At 42.8% G+C, this 12,764-nt stretch overlaps 2 protein-coding genes across 12 annotated transcripts in view; one reads left to right on the top strand and one right to left on the bottom strand.

Moving 5' to 3' along the window:
• Nucleotides 1-12,764, bottom strand: part of astn1 (astrotactin 1) — a 587,946-nt gene that overhangs the window by 348,209 nt on the left and 226,973 nt on the right. The window lies entirely within an intron of this gene.
• Nucleotides 4,200-11,204, top strand: LOC146498426 (uncharacterized). Of its 2 annotated transcripts, none has more exons than XR_014870823.1 (2): nucleotides 4,200-10,829; nucleotides 11,079-11,204. XR_014870823.1 is itself a non-coding variant. In XM_085141188.1 (2 exons), the coding sequence occupies exon 2, from the start codon at nucleotides 4,865-4,867 to the stop codon at nucleotides 10,595-10,597; it is 5,733 nt and encodes a 1,910-aa protein (XP_084997314.1). In that variant the 5' UTR covers nucleotides 4,200-4,374; nucleotides 4,624-4,864; the 3' UTR covers nucleotides 10,598-11,204. The 2 variants fall into 2 exon arrangements, 1 of the variants encoding a protein (XP_084997314.1); XM_085141188.1 differs by having other exon boundaries at nucleotides 4,200-4,374; nucleotides 4,624-11,204.

Genomic DNA, 12,764 nt, shown 5'->3' with positions numbered 1-12,764 from the left:
AATCCTTTCAACCAGCTGTGGCTCAGGCAGCACTTTCAGTTAGTAAGACACACACAGCTGGAGTCTTACATTCACATGTGTCTATACGTCGCTTTCATCAAATTGGTTTTGTATGCCTGCAACACACACCCAACTATTTTCTCCCGATAATTAATCCTTTTTCTTGTTCAGCGTGAAATTCATTGAAACAATATGATAAATAATCACAACAATCCTCTCACAGCCACATCAGTATAATGAACCAAGTCAAATGACTTTGCTTCTATTTAAAAAAGAAATCACTAAGCGTGAAAATTCATCAACCTCAGTGGCTGACAGATTTAATAAATGGCCTTTTGCTATTCAAGCGATTCAGGCACATCAGGCAAGTGAGGTCTTTTGGGCATGTCCTACCAGGACCACAGAGGGAGACCCCAGAGGTGGCCCATGGCAGCCTGGAGAGTTTATATTAGAGATGGACCGATCCGATATTACGTATCGGTATCGGTCCGATACTGACCCAAATTACTGGATCGGATATCGAAAAGAAATAAAAAATGTAATCTGATCCATTAAATATCAAAAAAGCAGCTCACAAAACTTGCGACACGGCGTAACTCAGCTCGTAACCGTAGCACGTCACTGCAGTATGCATCACGTGATAGAGCGGCTGTGTATATTTGTAGCCTCGCTACCAAACCGGCATTTCATCTCCGAGGAAGTTTTCCCAGAGAGAAGTAAAGCAAGTGTGTAAGTTCATCTCTGAATGTTTGTAAAGCATTCCCACGTTAAGCTTAACAACATATATATGTAGCGACTGCCTCTCTCTCTCTCTCTCCTGCTGCTACTTCAATCATGAAACTGATCAATGATCAGCTGATCGGCTTTTCTGTCGTGAGTCCGTCTCTCTTCTTTGTTTTTGGCCCACTTTGCACCAGAAAGAGGAAACCAGCGGCTGAACAACAGCAGCACGTTTAAGCTTGATAAGCTGTTGTTAGAATTTATTTAATATTACTTTCTACACCAGGATCTTTTTCTACGTAGCTGACTGCTGATAACTGTGCAGGGGCGGATCTAGCAAAGTTTAGCCAGGGGGGCCGATAGGGCATGAACAGGGAAAAGGGGGCACAAAGACATACTTTTCTTTCTTATTCTCATTTAAAATGTCGAGCTTTTAATAAATAATTATCTGACTCTTACACCCAAAGTTTTAATCTGATGTAAAATGTATAGAAGTCCATTACTGTATATAGTAACTGTTAAGTCTAATATACCCTAGTAAGCTGTAGTACTTTTTCCTTTGGGAAGTTACCATCTGTGCAGTCTGCAGTTCTGTTGAAGAAAGATGTTGAATCTATTTAATTATTCTTGAAAAATAATTTATTTCTGTGCATTTTCTTTCACACTGCATCAAATTAAATTTGATTACATCGATTAAGCATCATGAGGTGGAGGGTGGTTCCCTATTTTCTTTTGCTGGGAGTTTGCAACCCTATTAGTTAGGTTGCTTAATATTTCTGCTAAGTACTCTTTAAAATACCAGAATAGGGAGGATGGAGCAGGTTTAAGTTTATTAGATTGATCAGTGTTGCTGAACTATGAAATATTTTGGGTGCAGCGTATTTTTTACATACAGATATAACAGAATAGCTTTAGTGTTGTTGTTTATTTAAACTTGAGTATGAACTTATACAAAATGCAGCAAGATATTAAAAAAAACGTTTTATTGATTAAAAAACACACTATATCGGATTCATATCGGTATCGGCAGATATCCAAATTTATGATATAAACCATAAAAAAGTGGTATCGTGCCATCTCTAGTTTATATATGCCCGTTGTCTTGGGAACACCTTGGTGTCCCACAGGTCGTTGCCTGCTTTAGTGGGAATCTGACAAATGTTGTTCTTGTGACAGTGTCAAGGGTCCCTTCAACTCTGTCACCACTGTCCCATAAAACATCTACATTTTAAACATGTTTAAATGTGGTAAATATTTTAAATTTTGTGTATTTTGGATCAAAGTTATTCAATTTCAGGCTAAAAAAATGACAAAGAGCACTCTAGACCAACTCTTGCAAGTAAGGATTGTGGCCGTCACATCGAGAAGTTGTTATTCTCTTACTGTTTGACAGATGTATGGTTTTCCATTCACATGTATAGGAACGCAGAAGCTAAACTTTTCCACTGTATTCTTTTTAGTGACAGTAGAGTAGCCCAGGGGTGTCAATTTATATCTGTCTTCCTGCCATTCAGCCTGCTGCTCAACCACTTTGATCCAGAAGGTAACTGAAACAACTGCTGTTAAACTGCAAAGCGATTCAGTTCAGGCACTCGTGGTCCTCGCAGAATAAAATCTACTGACATCTTCTGTTTTAACTCCAGATTGATACCTTTGTGATTTTTTTCCTTTAGGAAGTGGCTTGACGGCGATCACAGATGACACATCGTTCATTCAGCACGGGTCATCAGGTGGGCAGCTGCCTTTGTGGATGTCTCATTGATTTAAGAGCAGTATATCAGATGACTAAATCACCTGAGGGCTAATCCATAAACCCTGTCATCTTAGATGAACACCCTTCATATCCAGCCACAATTTAATTTTATGCCGAAATCTAGTTGCCCCTGTTTATCAATAATGAGTTGATATTTCATACAATCAATAACAAATGTACCCTGTAACTATGATACACAGAAACATGTCTGAAGGTGTTTTCATGAATGAAATTAATCAGTTTTTCTTTACATTTGGGGTTAAAATATAAAAAAGCTCCCTCTGTGTTTATGAGGCTTCACAAAAATGCTGATAATCACCTGAGTCAAACTTTACCTGGTAAACAGAGCAGAGCTTTACACTGTTACACACTAACTTGTTGACGCTGAATGTTTCAGCAGACACTAAAGGACAATACCCACTAATGACTACATGGACCGACCTCTTCTCTACAAACTAATCCTGTTCCGACATCCATCCATTCGCTTCCGCTTATCCTTTTCAGGGTCGCGGGGGGCGCTGGAGCCTATCCCAGCTGTCATAGGGCGAGAGGCGGGGTACACCCTGGACAGGTCGCCGGGCCAACACACAGGGACAGACACCATTCGCACTCACATTCACTTGCACATTTACACCTAGTGGCAATTTAGATTATCCAATTAACCTATCCCCACAAGCTGCATGTCTTTGGACGGTGGGAGGAAGCCGGAGTACCCGGAGGGAACCCACGCAAACACGGGGAGAACATGCAAACTCCACACAGAAAGACCTGATGGTGGAATTGAACTCAGGACCTTCTTGCTGTGCGGCAACAGTGCTAACCACCGTGCCATTTTTTCTAAAACATAATAAGTCATGTTAACTGTTAATCTGGGTGAATCTTAAAGTTTTCCACCAACAAGCAAAGTCAGTTCTGCATCAAACTAATTACTGGTCTGTCCTTCTAGTAGAAGTGAGCAGCAGTCTTCATGCTCGAGGTCTACAGAGATGATCTTACAGAAACCTGATCAGTAATACTGTTGATGTTACTGCTGATTCAGTCGTATGTGGATATTTTTTATCCGTGCACCAAAAGAATTAAAATTATGTGTCATATGTCTAAGAGGATCTTTTAAAGTAAATATTTAGACTTTCGCATTATTTACAAAGCTTGCTGCCAAACGGGTCACTGTGTTTTTGTTTTGGAATGTAAAGTGTGAATCTAAAGGGCTCATCCATAACATATCACTTATGACAAGCACTGCTCGTACTACAGTCTCTTTCTGTCTCTCACTTTCTCTCTTTCTCTGGAAAACACGTTAAATAATTAAAAACAAAACAAGTGTTCCAGCAGAAAAGATTTTTCGTTGCCATTAACTGGTTTGAAATCACCAGACTAATCGGTGCTGCTCTGTTCTTCACACAATTACGACTCTCAGACAATTAATCTGAAATTATATTGAACATTTAAAGGTTTTAGTCATTTTAATTTTCAGAGAAGAGAATGTGTTATGTTGGGATCTTAAATGCACAATAAATTTTATTTGGACAAACAGAGCACCAAAGGTCACTACCTTGGTCTTCAGGACACTGGTGGAAACTTTTCTCAGGTTCCTTATTTATCCACCAAAAAACTAAATCAAACAAAGAAATGATCAAAAGAGTTCATTAGATACTGAAAGATGCTGTGAAATTCTGCCCTGTACTGGTCATGTTTGAGCATACTCCTTGTTATGTTACTGTTTAGTTAATTTCATGTTTTGAATGTTAGTAAAATGTGCCATCCTGTGGCCCCTTTAAGTCGATGTTTTATGACAGTAGAAGAAGAGTTAAACAGGAAGTGGATGTTTTCTTGCTATGCTCTTTCAAGATGGCCGCGCCACATTCATGTCCTTCTTTTGGGTGTTTGTTAAAGCATTGTCTGTAAGTATTTAATGGTGAAAAGCAGTGAGACACTTCAAGTGTTGTCTTTATGTGTGATGGACCACAGATAACAAGTTTTCAATGTGCTATTCATATGTAAATGAGATCGCCAGTTCATATGCTAATTAGCGGTGCTAATCGTCATGCTAGCTCCTCAAATGCATTGTTAGGTAATTGGTTTAAGGCACATGTTGTTGTTAACAGTACAGATGAGTAATGTACATTTCCATATATGCTTTATTGTTACAGTTTCACAAAATGAAAGAACCAGTAAACTTCATAAGCTCTCATCTATTGTCTGGAGTTCCTGGGTTCATGTTTAGCTGTTTGGATAGCTAGTCAGACTTCTAGCGAGGCCATTTACAGTGAAAAGACAGCACCACGGCAAGCATCATAGCTACAGAAGCCACCGCGTGGAGCTACGACCATCCTATAAAGCTAAGTAAAGTAAACGGACGGACGGACGCAATCAAAATACAACAAATCCAAAATGTCTGAAAGTAAATCCTTCAAAGCCGAGACAGAGTCAGTCCGTTCCCACAAACCACCATCAAGAGCAGGCTCGTCAGCTAGCATTGAACTGCTCAGAGCAAAAGCAAAGGCTGAAGCTGCTCAAACAAGAGCCTCATATGCAAAGAGAGAAATAGAAATTAAAGTCGAGCAAGCACGCTTACAAGCTACTCTTGACGCACTGAGAGCAGAACAAGAGAAGGAAGCTGCCATAGCAGAAGCTAATTCTTTAGAAGCTGGTCTACTTGAATTAGGCTTCGAAACACGCAGTGTAGCTTATGGGCCATCCCTATCTGAGAACAAAGAAAAACGCACTGCGCAGTATGTTTTGGAACAAACAGCTATCAATGCAGCAGAATCAACAGCCCCAGTAAAAACTGAATACAAAGACCCTGCACCCGCCTTTCAAGAAATTGCTGTAAAAGAAGGAAACAAAACAAACTGTGCTGCTACTCATAACGAACTGTACAAGCCCCTATTCACCAGCTACAAAGAGTTTACACCTCTTGTTCAGACACCATACAAATCCAGTTGTGCTCACAATGAACATGCCCCGAGCCAACCAACTTACGACCTTGCCAAATATCTAGCCCGCAGCCAGCTCATTACTACAGGCCTTACCAGCTTTGATGACCAACCCATGAGTTACTGGGCATGGAAATCATCTTTCAAAACCGCAATTGCAGGGTTAGACCTTTCACCAGGAGAAGAGCTGGATTTGCTGGTGCGCTACCTTGGTAAAGATTCAGCTAAACAAGCCAAACAAATGAGAGCCGTCAATATCAGATGCCCTGAAGTTGGTTTAGCTATGACTTGGGACAGACTTGAAGAAGTATATGGTTCCCCAGAAGCTGTAGAGCAAGCTCTCTTTCAAAAGGTTGACAGCTTCCCCAAAATCACACTTAAAGAGCCTTATAAACTCCGTGATCTTGCCGACCTAATGTTAGAGCTAGAGGCAGCTAAGCTGGATGGTTACTTACCTGGCTTGTCCTACTTAGACACATCAAGAGGGATCCAAGCGATAGTCGAAAAATTGCCGTACAATCTACAAGAAAGGTGGATGAATATTGGTTCAAGGTACAAGCACGATTATGGCGTCAGCTTTCCCCCCTTTACTGTGTTTGTCAACTTCATTCGCACTGAAGCCAGAACACGAACTGACCCTAGCTTCAGTGTCCACAGCTCTAACCAACCCATAACACCAGAACGAAAACACATGTACGAAAGGTTCCCCAAAGGGTCCATATCTGTTCACAAAACTCAAGTACAGGACAAGGCAGATGCAGAAAAATCCAAATGTGCTGTGAATCCGAATAAACAGTGCCCAATTCACAACAAGCCTCATCCTCTGAAAAGGTGCAGAGGGTTCAGAGAGAAACCCTTGGAAGAGCGCAAACAGATTCTCAAAAAATTAAATGTCTGCTTTCGCTGCTGCTCATCTACTGACCATTTAGCCAAGAACTGTGAATCAGAAATCACGTGCACTGAGTGTGACAGCAAAAATCACATTTCTGCCCTCCACCCAGGTCCAACACCACGGGAGTCTAAATCCCCCCCTTTCCCACAGCAAGGCGGGGAGAGTGACAAAGCAGACACCCAAGAAGTCACGTCTCGGTGTACTGTGGTGTGTGGTGAAGGAGTGAGCGCCAGAGAATGTTCAAAAATCACACTAGTGAACGTATATCCTGCTGGACACAGAGAGCAAACAAAGAAAATGTATGCAATCTTAGACGATCAGAGCAATCGATCGCTGGCACGTTCCCAGTTCTTTGATGTTTTTCAGATCCAAGGAGAGAGTCGCCCGTACATGTTAAAGACGTGTGCCGGACTCACAGGAGTATCAGGAAGAAGTGCTTCTGGCTTTATAGTAGAGTCAGTGAATGGAAAGGCAAGTCTTCCTCTGCCAACACTCCTCGAATGTAACGACATTCCAGATAACCGCTCTGAGATACCAACTCCAGAAGCTGCCAACCACCACGCCCATCTACGACAGATTGCTAACTTGATCCCGCCATTAGACCCAAATGCCGACATACTACTACTGCTGGGACGAGACATGCTTCGAGTCCACAAAGTCCGGGAGCAAATAAACGGCCCAGACGACGCCCCATTTGCTCAGAGACTCGACATGGGTTGGGTTGTGGTAGGTGACGTCTGTCTTGATGGAGTGCACAGACCCCCACACGTGAACAGCTATAAGACTTTCATACTGGAGAATGGCCGTGCAAGCCATTTTCAGCCATGCAACAGTCAAATAACTGTTAAAGAGACATTCACCAAAGCTCCTGAGCACAGTCACAGCCCCTCAAGCCTTCATGTGTCAGGATGTAATGTGGACAGCATTGGTCAGCAGGTTTTCACACGCACAGCGGATGATCACAGACTTGCACCATCACTTGAGGATCTGCAGTTTCTCCAAATAATGGACTCAGAGTTCTATCAGGGCAGTGACAATAGCTGGGTTGGTCCTCTGCCTTTTCGATCGCCACGGCAACGGCTCCCGAACAACAGACAACTGGCCTACGATCGCCTTATGTCACTCCGGCGCACTCTTGAAAAACGACCTGAAATGAAAACACACTTTCTGGAGTTTATGGAGAACATGCTTACCAGAGGACATGCTGAAGTGGCACCAGCTCTCAGTCAGAACCAGGAATGCTGGTACCTCCCTTTGTTTGGAGTTTACCATCCAAAGAAACCTGCCAAGATTAGGGTCGTGTTCGACTCAAGCGCCCCATATGAAGGAGTCTCTCTCAACGACGTGTTGCTAACAGGCCCCGACCTCAACAACAGTCTTGTTGGGGTGCTCATAAGATTCAGAAAGGAGCAGGTGGCCATAACGGCGGACATTGAACATATGTTCCACTGTTTTGTTGTCAAAGAGAGCCACAGGGACTTTCTCCGCTTCTTGTGGTACAAAGATAACGACATGTCTTCTGAAGTTATAGAGTATCGCATGCGAGTGCACATTTTTGGGAACAGTCCCTCCCCCTCTGTCGCCATATATGGGTTGAAGAAAGCAGCAGCGACTGGTGAGCTAGATTTTGGAAGTGAGGTGCGGACATTCATTGAACGAGATTTCTACGTTGATGACGCTCTCAAGTCATTTTCTACTGAAGAAAAGGCTATACAAGTTCTCCAACAAGCTCAACAGGCTCTTGCTTCCTCAAATCTCAGACTACACAAAGTAATCTCCAACCGACCTACAGTCCTAGAGGCATTTCCACCAGAAGACAGGGCAAAAAATATTGGAAACTTGGACCTGTGCGCTCAAGACTCGCCAGTGCAACGCAGTTTAGGGCTGCTGTGGAATGTTAACACGGACACTTTCACATTCAAACTTGACAACGAGCAAAAGGCCTTCACACGTAGAGGTGTCCTCTCTACTGTCAATAGTCTCTACGACCCCCTAGGGTTTCTCGCTCCAATCACAATTCAAGGCAGACTGATTCTCAGAGAACTTACCAGCTTGACGGATGACTGGGATGCAGCACTCCCAGAGAACATGAAAGCAGAGTGGAGTAATTGGAAGGACTCACTTCAAGATTTAGAAGATCTCCAAATACCACGCCCCTACACTTCTCTCTCTACATCTGGCGCCCAAACCAAAACACTTTGTGTATTCGCTGATGCATCCGTGAAAGCCATTGCAGCTGTCGCTTACATCAAACTGTCTACTTCAAACAAAACAGAAATCGGCTTTGTGTTTGGAAAAACAAAGCTAGCTCCTCAAGCCGGCCTCACGATTCCAAGGCTAGAGTTATGTGCTGCAGTGCTTGCAGTTGAAGTTGCGGAGCTGATAGTAGCAGAAATAGACATCACGTTTGACGACATTGAGTACTACACTGACAGTAAAGTCGTGCTAGGCTACATCCACAATCAGTCACGAAGATTTTATGTGTACGTGCATAACAGAGTCCAACGCATCCTCCAATCAACATGCTCCAACCAGTGGAAGCATGTTCCATCCGAACTCAACCCAGCAGATTATGGGTCCCGCTCTGTTGCAGCAGCGCAACTGAGCAGCACAACATGGTTTAAAGGGCCGGCCTTTCTCCTCAAACCGTCTGCACAGTCGCAATCTCCAGTCACGTTTGACCTTGTGGATCCCACCCTTGATACGGAAATACGTCCGCTGGTGACAACAAATCTGACACAAGCCACAAAGTCAACAGTAAGTTCATCTCATTTTGAGAAGTTTTCCAACTACAGTCCTCTCCTCAGGGCAGTTGCCCGCTTGACCCACATTGCTCGTTCCTTTGGTCAATCCAACCAAACATCCAGCTGTCGTGGTTGGCATCTCTGTCAACCCACAGTGGAAGAATTGGAAAATGCGAAGGTTTGCATCATAAAGAGTGTTCAGAGTGAGTGCTACAAAAAGGAAATAAAGTGTATTCAGGAAGGAATCAAGATTTCCCCCTCAAGCAGTCTCTGGAAAATGCATCCGATTCTAGATGGTAATGGACTCTTAAGAGTTGGAGGCCGAATCATGCAATCTGAACTGGGCATCGACACCACTCACCCTCTCATCATCCCTGCCCGACACCACTTGGGAACTCTCTTAATACGGCACTATCACGAGACTGTGAAACACCAAGGAAGACATTTCACAGAAGGTGCCATTAGAGCTGCAGGGTTCTGGATGGTAGGGGCCAAAAGGGCTATCAGCACAGTGCTTTTTAAGTGTGTCACATGCAAGAAATTGAGAGGAAAAGCGGAATGTCAGCAAATGGGAAACTTACCATCTGAACGAATGCAAGTTGCACCCCCCTTCACATATGTGGGTGTAGACGTGTTCGGGCCATGGGACATTGTAACCCGGCGCACGAGAGGAGGACAAGCTAGCTCCAAAAGGTGGGCCGTGATGTTCTCATGTCTGTCGACAAGAGCAGTCCATATCGAGTTGATCGAATCAATGAGCACAGACAGCTTCATAAATGCTTTAAGGCGGCTTTTTGCAATCAGAGGCCCGGCAAGACAACTAAGATCGGATTGCGGTACGAACTTTATCGGCGCCTCTCGTGAACTGAAAATGGACAGATCAAACATGTCAGTCAAGGATGTCGAAGGCTACTTAAGCAAACAAAACTGTTCATGGATCTTCAACCCACCACATGCATCCCATATGGGCGGTGCCTGGGAGCGAATGATTGGGATTGCCAGGCGTATCCTTGACTCTATGTTACAGGACTGCAAAAGGGCACTACTAACACATGAACTGTTGTCAACATTCATGGCAGAAGTCTGTGCCATCATGAATGCTCGCCCCCTGATTCCTGTGTCCACTGATCCTGAGTCACCTCTCATCCTCACGCCGTCAATGCTGCTCACGATGAAACCAGACTCAACAACGCCACCCCCTGGTGACTTTGGAAAGGGGATACTTCTGAAAGAACAATGGAAAAGAGTACAAGGTCTTGCTGACATGTTCTGGTCCAAATGGAGACGGGAATACCTTCATACTCTTCAGTTGCGACACAAATGGCAGGACAAGAAACAAAGTCTCAAGGAAGGGGACATTGTTCTGCTCAAAGACATTCAGGCGAAGAGGAGCGATTGGCCCATGTGTATCATAACCAAGACCTTCCCAGGGAAAGATGGACTTGTAAGGAAAGTCGAAGTAACTACTTCGCACTCAGGCAATAAGAAGACTTTCTCTCGTCCTGTAACAGAAGTGGTTTTGCTGCTGTCCCCCGAAAAGTTTAGTGACTGACAGTTTAATGTGGGATTGTTATAATCCCAAGCGGGGAGTGTTATGTTACTGTTTAGTTAATTTCATGTTTTGAATGTTAGTAAAATGTGCCATCCTGTGGCCCCTTTAAGTCGATGTTTTATGACAGTAGAAGAAGAGTTAAACAGGAAGTGGATGTTTTCTTGCTATGCTCTTTCAAGATGGCCGCGCCACATTCATGTCCTTCTTTTGGGTGTTTGTTAAAGCATTGTCTGTAAGTATTTAATGGTGAAAAGCAGTGAGACACTTCAAGTGTTGTCTTTATGTGTGATGGACCACAGATAACAAGTTTTCAATGTGCTATTCATATGTAAATGAGATCGCCAGTTCATATGCTAATTAGCGGTGCTAATCGTCATGCTAGCTCCTCAAATGCATTGTTAGGTAATTGGTTTAAGGCACATGTTGTTGTTAACAGTACAGATGAGTAATGTACATTTCCATATATGCTTTATTGTTACAGTTTCACAAAATGAAAGAACCAGTAAACTTCATAAGCTCTCATCTATTGTCTGGAGTTCCTGGGTTCATGTTTAGCTGTTTGGATAGCTAGTCAGACTTCTAGCGAGGCCATTTACACTCCTGACTAATTTAAGTAACTTAAATAAATGTAACTAAATGGGACATAACTGATCAAAGTTCCATGTAGAGCATTCTCATTCCCAATGCATAACATAGGGCTGTTCGATATAACGATATAAAAACGTCTATCGTTTCATTTTACGCTGTCGTTTGTTTCGTGGTGTCGCAAAATAAACTGTTTACAGCCACATTGTTTCATGGTTCTGATGGTCACTGTAGTTTCTCTTTCTCTTATATCTCTCTAATATAACCACACTACAGACGGACAAGCGCCTGTTTTTATGCGTTGTCATTAGCAACAACGACGGTAAAACCACCGCGTGTCCGCTTGTTTATGTTCCACATAAACCTTTCACAATAAAGCTCAAGATCCTGTTGAGACTTTTCAAAATAAACTGAATCACATGAAAGAGCAGATTATTTACGGATGAGAATTAAAAAAGAGCCGCCAGGTGCTAAAAAATAAACCTTAGTCTCAAACGTTAGAACAGGCTTTTCCCCGCAGCACGCCGTGTAATAAATACTCACAAAGAAAACGGCGGCTGTTACAACTTATGTCTAAAAATGTATCGTTTCATGCATCGGTTAAAACACTAGACTCCAGCTACACGACGCGCAGCTGGAAACACTTCACACAAGACGAGCTGCCCGAGATTCACAGAATTTACAGAAAATGTTACATTTTTGTGATTTATATCGTTATTGGGATGATAGAATTCTTATATCGGAATATGAGATTTTGGTCATATCGCACAGCCCTAGCGTAACATACCGACGATTTGTCACGTCCTGAGGGGTCTCATAGTAATGCGTAACCTCCCGTGTCCCTATGATACGCTCCGGATTGTGGATGGAATCCAATCGAATGGCGCTCCCAGTGGTAACACACACTCCAGCCGTAGATTCATAGACTCTCATGTTTCTGAACATATAGACAGGTTGGTTGCCCAAAAGTGTAACATACTGACGATTTGTCACGTTTTGGGATGAGAACGTGTTGAACAGAGAGCCTCATATTTTGGCTGGTTAATGAAGCATAAACATAAACGCTGAAGGCTCAGGCATACGGAAAAATTTAAATTTGATAGTTGGATTTGTTTTAATTAGTTAGAAACACAGACTATAACAGAAATAGTCCACCATATTCATTTTATTATAGGAGTCTAACTTCTGGTTTTTATAAACACATGGCTTCCTTGTTATGTAGACGGTTACCTTTAGCTCCACCCCAAAGTTGCCTAAAAAAAAAGCACAGAATGACTGCACACACCCGTCCCATGTCTCCAGTGAAAATCTGTTTGCCAGCATTTTTGAACAGAGCAGTACCCAACCTACACTACACACAAAATAAAAGCATATTTTAAATAAGCAATGAGATATTTTCTTATCCATCTTATTCCATCAGTCTGGAAGTTAATGTGATTTTTAAGTGAAGCACAAACCACACTCTGAGAGAGACCTTTCAGATACGGTCATGTGTCTGTGCTCATTTGCACCACTAGCTAACTTGCTAAAAGCTAGCTAACTTGCTAAAAGCTAGCTAACTTGCTAAAAGCTAGCTAGAGCA

Source organism: Neolamprologus multifasciatus, chromosome 18 (genome assembly GCF_963576455.1).
Source record: "Neolamprologus multifasciatus chromosome 18, fNeoMul1.2, whole genome shotgun sequence".
NCBI classification, from domain to species: domain Eukaryota; kingdom Metazoa; phylum Chordata; class Actinopteri; order Cichliformes; family Cichlidae; genus Neolamprologus; species Neolamprologus multifasciatus.
The sequence above is the reverse complement of the archived record's forward strand: the minus strand, read 5'-3'. Positions and strand labels throughout refer to the sequence as shown.